Source organism: Opisthorchis viverrini (assembly GCF_000715545.1).
Source record: "Opisthorchis viverrini unplaced genomic scaffold opera_v5_196, whole genome shotgun sequence".
Taxonomy (NCBI): Eukaryota; Metazoa; Platyhelminthes; class Trematoda; order Opisthorchiida; family Opisthorchiidae; genus Opisthorchis; species Opisthorchis viverrini.
In genome coordinates, this window is record NW_008751851.1 from 909,351 (window position 1) to 918,953 (window position 9,603).

General features: G+C 40.6%; 1 protein-coding gene across 1 annotated transcript in view; it reads left to right on the forward strand.

Annotated features, from left to right (window-relative positions):
- T265_07964 (hypothetical protein) overlaps nucleotides 1-9,399 on the forward strand; it is a gene marked incomplete at both ends in the record, with an annotated part of 48,996 nt that extends 39,597 nt beyond the window's left edge. The window contains 3 exons of the mRNA XM_009173635.1: nucleotides 5,270-5,506; nucleotides 6,939-7,104; nucleotides 8,548-9,399. Coding sequence (XP_009171899.1) covers nucleotides 5,270-5,506; nucleotides 6,939-7,104; nucleotides 8,548-8,921 — 777 coding nt within the window. The remainder of the gene's footprint in view (nucleotides 1-5,269; nucleotides 5,507-6,938; nucleotides 7,105-8,547) is intronic.
- Between the last annotated feature and the right edge of the window lie 204 nt (nucleotides 9,400-9,603).

Sequence of the window (9,603 nt, forward strand, 5' to 3'; positions counted from 1 at the left end):
AGTCATCTTCCGAAATACGCGACTTTTTATATGAATGTAAAATTTGTCAACCATGGTCACACAAAACGAAATATTGTGAAGAACCTTCCATCCGAAAATTGCTGCAATAGCTTCAGGTAGCAATGTAACGGAGCACGGATACATTTGAATATAAATGAATATAACACAGTAAAAAATTAACACGATGTTTCGTAGATATGAGAGAATACATTTTGGGACGATTGGTCCTCTGAGTTACGGAAGACCTGCTAGAGCGATAGAGTATGGACAGGCTACAAAGATTTGTACAGTAGCATGGTGTATGTTGCATACGTTTGTTCAGAAATTTTGAAACCTTTCGTAAGAAAGAATGGTCGGGATTCTTAATTTCATTGTCTGTGATGATACTCATGAGCGGAGTTAGTGTAGAATGGAATCGTTTTTGTGCATCCAGAGCCAACATTTCCCAAGTACAAAGCTACCCCTTGATTACTGTGGGCTTCAACGGCTTTACCATACATGACTGCATGTGTGCGAACGTAAGATGTTTACTTCCGGGAGCGTCTCAGGGTCGCAAGTGGCAGGACGATTCACTTGTGAGAATGCTGGCTTGATCAGTAAACAGCATATAAAAGTTCCAGCCACCATTCTAGGGTAGGAGGAAGCTGTGGGAACAGCTTCTTTGTGTCAAACTCATTTCAGCGTTCGCTGTGAGTTCAAGCCTGGAGGAGGCCTTTCGTTAGATAATCTCTGAAGGTGTACACTCATCGATCGATCGATCAATCAATCAATCAATCAATCAATCAATCAATCAATCAATCAATCAATCAATCAATCAATCAATCAATCAATCAATCAATCAATCAATCAATCAATCAATCAATCAATCAATCAATCAATCAATCAATCAATCAATCAATCAATCAATCAATCAATCAATCAATCAATCAATCAATCAATCAATCAATCAATCAATCAATCAATCAATCAATCAATCAATCAATCAATCAATCAATCAATCAATCAATCAATCAATCAATCAATCAATCAATCAATCAATCAATCAATCAATCAATCAATCAATCAATCAATCAATCAATCAATCAATCAATCAATCAATCAATCAATCAATCAATCAATCAATCAATCAATCAATCAATCAATCAATCAATCAATCAATCAATCAATCAATCAATCAATCAATCAATCAATCAATCAATCAATCAATCAATCAATCAATCAATCAATCAATCAATCAATCAATCAATCAATCAATCAATCAATCAATCAATCAATCAATCAATCAATCAATCAATCAATCAATCAATCAATCAATCAATCAATCAATCAATCAATCAATCAATCAATCAATCAATCAATCAATCAATCAATCAATCAATCAATCAATCAATCAATCAATCAATCAATCAATCAATCAATCAATCAATCAATCAATCAATCAATCAATCAATCAATCAATCAATCAATCAATCAATCAATCAATCAATCAATCAATCAATCAATCAATCAATCAATCAATCAATCAATCAATCAATCAATCAATCAATCAATCTATCTATCTATCTATCTATCTATCTATCATCTATCTATCATCTTGCGTGTAGAACAGGATCCAGGACATGCAACATTTGTTAAGTTCGGTAACCAGGGTAGTCAGATCTTCACATGCATATGGTGCCTCGAGTTGTTTTCAATTAAGCAATATTTTCACTGATGTCAACATTCCATTTCCCCCGAAATCGCCAACCTTTTTGCTTCTGTTGCTATTTACATATTTTGCTATCAAAGTAACACATCGACTGGGACAAAACACCACGATTTCTCCTTTTTCAACATGCAATCCTGTTCTGCCACTGTTTAGGGGTGGAGAAAAAGGTAGTGAATTTTGAGTGAAATATTTTAATCCGGCATTATGTGAGTGGATAGACACGCCAAGTGCTTGCTTAGCTGGTCATGCTTCTGTCTGGTAAGCGGAATGTCAGTAGTCTTATGAAGACCCAAACATTTCTGGACTATGTGATGCATTATTTATTTCCCTCTTGGAAAACGGGTTTTGATAAAGTGCATATCGAACACTTCCAAAGGCGTAGGTTGCAGGTGATGAAAGGACCCTTTCGTTTGCCCCCACAGGTGTGGTTGAGATATAAGCTCGTAGATGTACTGTAACGAATCGTATCCAAAAACACCGAGTAGAAATGACTGTAACCAACGTTTTTTAGTGTCTCCTTTTGAGGGTAAAGTCAAGAATTCAGGTTGAGTAAATGATATTTGGTCGTGACATTCGAGCGTGTTGTTTCCAAACGTTTCGTCACCAACGCAACACCCCGCATGGTGAAACATTACACCAATTCGGTTGCCTACAGAAGGTTGGCAATCACATAAACAGACTAACGTCTGTTTGTCGATGTACTGATGTGCAGGAATGGTCAAGAGCCTCGATGAACGCCCATCATAGCTGCCCCAGCTTTGTAAAGACGAGTTATCGGTAAAGGTTTTAGGTTCAGCAAACATATTTCACTCTTCTTATCTTCAACGCTTCTCACTTCGTTATCTTTTTTCACTAAATCGCCCAATTTTAACACCGATAAACGCTACAGCCTTGGGATGGCCATATTCAGATGGGCATTTCAGCCACGACAATTCAGTTCATCACATATCATCAATGAGAATAAGGATATTGAATACTGTGCCCTCTTGGACCTTTGGACAACAAATTGAAAAAAACGGGAATTTCCATGCGGTTTCACTCGACTGAGCGATTTGTCTTGTGTGACAGCACGAATATTGTGCCCATTCTACATCCAGTGGAAACCAAGCTTATCCTCATTTCAGTGCTTATGCTTGGCCGTGCTGGGATTCGAATCAGTAATGGTCGACATGTGCGGCAAGTGTGCTGCCGTCGACATCCGCTGAGCGAAACTGCATCATCACAAATGAACAGGCGGATGAATTTGTATTCGTACGGTTTGCTCTGGGCGCATCTCCACTAGGCTTTTTAGATTTATAATTAAGTGTCTGGAGTGGTTTGCAGAAACGCACCCGACCATCTTTTGTCCTTGTCAGTAGAAGCGCTTAATTCGCCGACTTCATCAAAGATCAAGTAGTAGATAGCTTGACTGGTACTCCTCCTGAGCGAATGAATGATTGCTAGACAGTGGAAACGACACCACCATGGACTTGAATGGTTGCCGTTTTTCTTAAGTCTAGCGTTAATGGCCTGGGAAAAAAGTTATAAAGAAAACGTCTGTACGGTCAACAGTCGGAGTGAATATCCTATTTTTGCTTGGGGTGATTCCTACTGGGTTGGGGCTCACTTACATGCCGGGTAAGCCCTCTTGCGACGAAATGCACCAGTTCTGAGAAAACTGACAATTAGACAGTATACTCGCGCATTAAGAATCATACTGATTACTTTGCTTTCAGGTGCATCACAAGAGATTGATTTGTAGCGAATGGTGGAAAATTGTCCAAGTTACCTACAAATTGATTTTACGTGTATCAAGAAGGCAACGAAGTGACTTTGCGCTAAGAATAGACGGTAATCCATCCTAATCGCCTTGGAAGATTAATGGCGGCTGGACGAATCGAATCTCCTCAATGCACTAGCACTTCGTCGCTTGTGGAAATGGTAACTAGAAATCCCGTATATGACACCGAAAAACCACTTATGTACATCCTTGTTTGATGATCACTGGCGTTTGACAGAAAAATTCCCTTGGTTAGGGTGACTATAATTGGGTTTTTCATGAGACGTAGTCGATCGTGAGATTGAGCAGAAACAGGATGTTTAGCCCTTATTGATGAACGTAGCGGGGTCAGTCACGTGATATACTGGTCCATGTTTCGTCTATCCAACTGTCAATCTACCGAAATTACTTGATTAGCTCGAGTGTGTTTTCGACAAGACGCCAAACTGTCCGCGTTCAGATGTATTGATTCCGCATTTGCCCAACCGCATCTACACATACAAATGAGTGTACATTTCGTTGAGAGTCCTCGCCTCTGTTTTCGTTCGTTTCGGCGGCAATGGGTATCAGTTTAAATATCCGCCTGCTTTCTCACAGTTAAAAAGAACGGCAATTATTTATGTGTCGCCACTTCGTTTTGGCAACGAGCGGTATGATGCATCGAGTTACTGTGAGATCACCTTGAGTTAACTGTGACTGCTTACTCAAAAACGTACTGTGGGGAGTTTCTGTTCACATGTTAAATCTACCTACACTACTGGATGCACTAGTTCTTATAGAGTAGTTAATGGAGGAGGGAAACGTGTTCCCCGAATACCTCATTCATGTGACACTTGTACTGATGTGCATTGAGCCACACTGGAAACCTAGTACATCTTACTAACAGCGATTTTGTGAACCAGATGCTGTGCGAACACAAGCCAAACTTTGGCGAACCATACCACCAGTTCATGCTGACTGATTCAAACATGCCTAACTCACACTGATGGAGGAGAAAACTGGTTTTTGACCGCACGTTGGCGGTCTGAACTCAGCAGGGGTTCCAACCTGATCTGACGCATTTCTGAAAATTGCAATCACTCAGATAGTGAATGGATGTGATGGGGCGAAAGCGTCACAAATTATGAAACCCTTCCCGAAGAAAAAGCAGAGGAAAAGGCGTTTTAGTGGCAATAACGTCAAGGTCGAGACAGTCCAATATCTCTATTGGTAGTGGGTAATATATCCCACTTAAGTTATCCCATCTAACTAGGACACTGCCGGAAAATCCCATCCTCTTCATCTTTTTATGAGTGACACGACACACTACTTGACCCAGGATTTCACTTCTTCCATCAAGATCCACGCAGAGGTTGGTGCGGTGCTTCTGAATTTGCGACTGAAGAAAATATGATGGAAATGCCAACAAAAGTCTGTTGGAGACAACAGACAGTGCTTGGTACGAAGGACTAATAAAATTTGGCGCATTAATTATGACATATTAGCTGAAGATCCGGATGTTTAAAACATGAATAAAGGAAACAGAAGTCTGTATTCGAAAAGCGCACTTTCTCCGTGCGCTTTTGTTTAGACCGATCACATCAAACTTGATGATGCTGTTACAGTCTTTCATCTATCAGTCAAGAGCCAGCTTTGAAATATAAATGGAGGTCGGATATTTTTAGTCGTTTCTTTCTGCAGGCGCGTTCTTTGCATCATTTGACGTTACATTATGAAGCGAACTGTACGCCAATGATTATAAATTAATTCGCGTTTGATTTTGATCAGCTATCTTTACATGTTGTTTCCCGGGATTAAATAAGGTGGAAGCAAAAATGATCGAACTGTGCGTTGAACCTCCGAAAGACACAGGTGGTCTACCCCTGACGCACTATGAGCTGCGCATACAAACACATCCTCGTGGTGCCTTCTACGGACCTTTTGCTTACTTGCCTGGTAGGCGTCTCCTCCGGTTGCCACATCTGATCCCTGGTTATTACTATCGATTCGCGCTGTCGGCAGTGTCACCAGCGGGAAGAGGACCAAATACTTACTTGGAGGTAGGTAGTAGATATTTTGCTTTGCTTCGTAACTGAACGTAGTTCAACTAGTGTCCAAACGGTGTCGAAACTCTATTTAACTTTTTACAGGACATATAACACATAAGGTTGCAGAACGCCCTTTGACAGTTCATGGGCGGTCTCATTACCTTTGTAGTTCATCAGTTAGGAACTCATCTCTCTGGTCCAAAACTAGCCCAAAGCTGACATGGCTAGCCTTTAAGGCGACATTGTCTGAACAGTTCGTCGGAGTTTCAGAGCCTTCCAAAGCCGGAGAAAATTGTTCGGATACACGTCTGTTGAAACGTCATAGTCCCTAGCGTGAATGGGTCACGAGAAACATACGCCTACTATGTGCGAACCATTTGTCCGACAAGTCGCTCAACAAAATGTGATGAACGGCAACTTGCTTAGTTACCCAATGGATTTTTTAGCTAGTGTAAACACGGTAAGCACGATAAACTTCAGTGCCCATCGGTTTGACAGGTGCTGAGTTTAACTAGACTTTATTTAAATTTCAAAATTTCGTAGCAATCACCAAGACGCAGGTTTACGTTGCTCACTTTGCGCTCCAAGGATATGACATATTATATATATTAATTATTATTTGAGCTTGACAAAAATAACACACTGTGGCGAAAGATTAACTTAGATAGCTGGAGACAAAAGTACGTGAGAACCGGTCAGCTGCAATTCACCAGCGTGTTACCCTAGTTTTGCGGATGATCCATTGAAAGCCGAAACCTTTTAGACATCAATATGACTTCCAAAATTATCCATTGTTTATCGGGTGCAAAGAACATGCGACATGTAAATCCTGTTGGCCCTGAGACCTCCCTTTGTTTCAAGTGATAACCAGGCTTGAAAACGTTACTAAAAGAGAGGTAAATTTAGATTTGATGCCCCTTGCCTTCAAAAATGGAGCAATTCAACCATCCTTTGAACTGATGGGCCAGTGTCCCCATCGTAAATAACAATTCCATAATCACCGTCAAAATGTGTGAATCGAACATTCCTCCATGTGTCAAGTAGGACTCAACTGATTCATTCATTTTATAATACAAAGGTACCGCAATTTTAAAATGGTAAAAAACAGCAATCTTATCTTGAAAAGAAATATTATACAGTGACCAACAACACTAAGGAGAAACAGTGTGTAGTGAACCCGAGGGAAAGTGAACAGGCGAACACACCAGACAGTTCTGAATTCACATGGTTAAAAATAGTTCATAAATGGAAATTCTGTTTCCCCACATTTTTCAGCAAACCGCAAGAGCATCACGTGACTTTGTTCGGTGTGGTGGAAATCGGCTTTGTGATTACACTCTGTTCTTATTGACACCACATGGCGTCGTATGAAAAAACCCATGTCAGTATTTAAGACATTTCCTATCTAAACGGAAATATATCATTCTTCTACCTTCTTAATAAGGTCACAACAAATCGGCTATCCACACCGGCTATAAAAATGCTAACGGCACAGGAATATATCGAACCTACCGCATACAATGTTCATTGGGAACTGCCTGGAAATAGTGGCCAGGAAATAGACCAGTACAAGATCAATGTACGACCGGTTGAGGTCGATTATTCAATGGGTAAGTTTTGTCCCATGCCCGTTTCTCCAGAAAGATGCAGTGTCAACAAAATGCCAACTTGCAAACGCTTTGGTACTGGTGCCTTGCGTAGATGGATGTTTCACTACCCTCTGATGAAAAGCATGGAATATGGTGCTTTTCATTCTACCCTACACCGAAATGTTGATTCACTGCATGTCAACAAAAATACTACTGACATTTATGAAAAGCAACTCTTGAATGTTATCAGATATCCTCAAAAAGTTTCTTACACCGTGCTAATTGTTAGTCAGTCTGTGAGCGTTTTGCTCCTGACAGTTCAGCTTCCACGACTTCCTAGTCTCTGCCTTCAATTTAAAGTCTTCCCGAAAGGACGGTTTACCAAATTATCATCGTCGACTACTGTCAAGCCTGTTCAGTTAGTGTACTGTCCGATTTACTGGCAGGGTAGATCTTCCGGTTCAAAATAGAAAGCATACTAGACCAATACGCTCATCCGCATACCATATTGACCTCCACGGGGGCCTCGCTTGGAACCCAGCTGAATCCATCTTTTATATCGTTCTTCTTCAACTGTATGTGCTGCACGGGGGCCGCCTCATTATTCAGTTGATACGATATCATACGATATCATACAATAGATATCGCGGTACACACATGATACGCTGCTCTTAAGCTTGCTGGAAACTCTCCGACAACCCACCTGAAAAATCCGGTGTTGAGTAAAACAGTACCTCAATGTGAATATGTGGTGGTTCCCACAGCCGTTGTATGGAACGTACACTCTGTTGCATTTGTTTCCGGACTGCTGAACAAACACGTGGACTTTTGATACATTCTGTGGTTGTGTAGGTGAATACTATTCAGTTCATGTGTCGTGACCGGTTTTTACTTGGTTTTCTCCAAGACTTGACTCTCATGCTTTTTGGACTTGGCACCAAAGCCCATATGTATCGACTCCAGTAGTGGCTCGAGAATCTAACATATCGGTTCTACAATTTAATGAAGGCACTGCATGTCTATCGTAAGTATTCATGTTCTGCACCGTGGTCAAAACTCAACCTCATTCGTAAGACTGCTTCCTCCTTATCAAGCCGTTCTTTTTGTCTTATTCATCAACAGCTTGTATCTTTATCATACAAACGAGACCGGTAAAAGAACATTAGGGTATTTGGTGGCAAACTATACGAGAAACACTCATAGAACACATTGATGAGGGTTCCGTACCGATATTATATCCCAACAAGAACGTAGTCTCCAATGAGGATTTTCCGTTACCCTGTTCCATATAGAAAATTTTTATCGTCGCAGACCATCCTGTTGTACGCACAGTTGTATGAGTGGCTGTTATTGCACATTTTCAAACCTGCCCGCCCAACCGGGGGGATTATATGAAGCAGATAGTTTTGTTATCCCCTATCCTAATCGCTGTTCCTACTTTGTCAATCAAACCCTTGTAATCAGGTGAAATAACTGGTAAGCCAATTGGCGACTGGGTAGAGTACACACCGGTGAATCCCACCTGCACTAAAGAAAACGAAGAGATGGGAACAAAGCCCATCTGTCAATATCGAGTGGACAAACTTCAGCCGGACAAAGCTTACGAACTGGAATTGGCTGGGCAAAATTCCGTTGGGTTTTCGGAGGCACAACGTGTGATTTTTAGAACCTCATCAACATCTGGAACAAACGGGCGTATGTTGAATATCCCCTCTTATTTGCGTCACACATCGGGAAACACTGCGTCGGTACCCTCACAGACACTTCACACAGTGATTTCAATGTCTTTGCTTAGTTTGTCGTTGTTGTATCGACTTTTTTCTTCTTCGATAGATTGATTCAGTTGACTTAATTGTATGCGTGTGTATTCTTGTCTCTCCAATTCCGTTGTCTTTGATGCATTTATGAATATTCTACTCACTAGCAAATGGCAACGTTCTTTTCCTCGTTGACTACTTGCTTTTAATGTTAAAGCATCAGATTGAGTCATCGTTCGAACACATTCGATTATGTACCGAGTCTGTCCTTCTTATTTTCGTTTCTATGATCTACAACAGTCCACTTACCACCATACCATGATGTCTTCTTACAGATTGACAGAGTTATCCTCTATATACTTATACATATTTCACAAGCACGCACCACGCCTACCAGTGCACCAATCAAATTCACTGTACCTAAGATCACCAATAACCTGTTTTGTTCTTTGACAAGTGATTTCTAATCCTTCAAATGCTTATTTAACTCAGTTTCGTTTTCAATCATTCCCACACTCTACAGTTCCGTCTGTACGAAGAGCTACGTAGAGAGATAATTACAGATTCATTTACTCGATTATGTGCAATACATACATACTTGTCTCATCAGTGTTTGTTTTAATTGTGTGTTGTACATAGTATTGGATAGCTTTGAACAAAAGTACGCTAGATGGCTTACTTTGGTTCGCCACATAGGAAGCATGAAACCGCGCTAAGGATTTTGTATTCTAGAAGTTCCAATCTTATCAGTTATTAAACCACT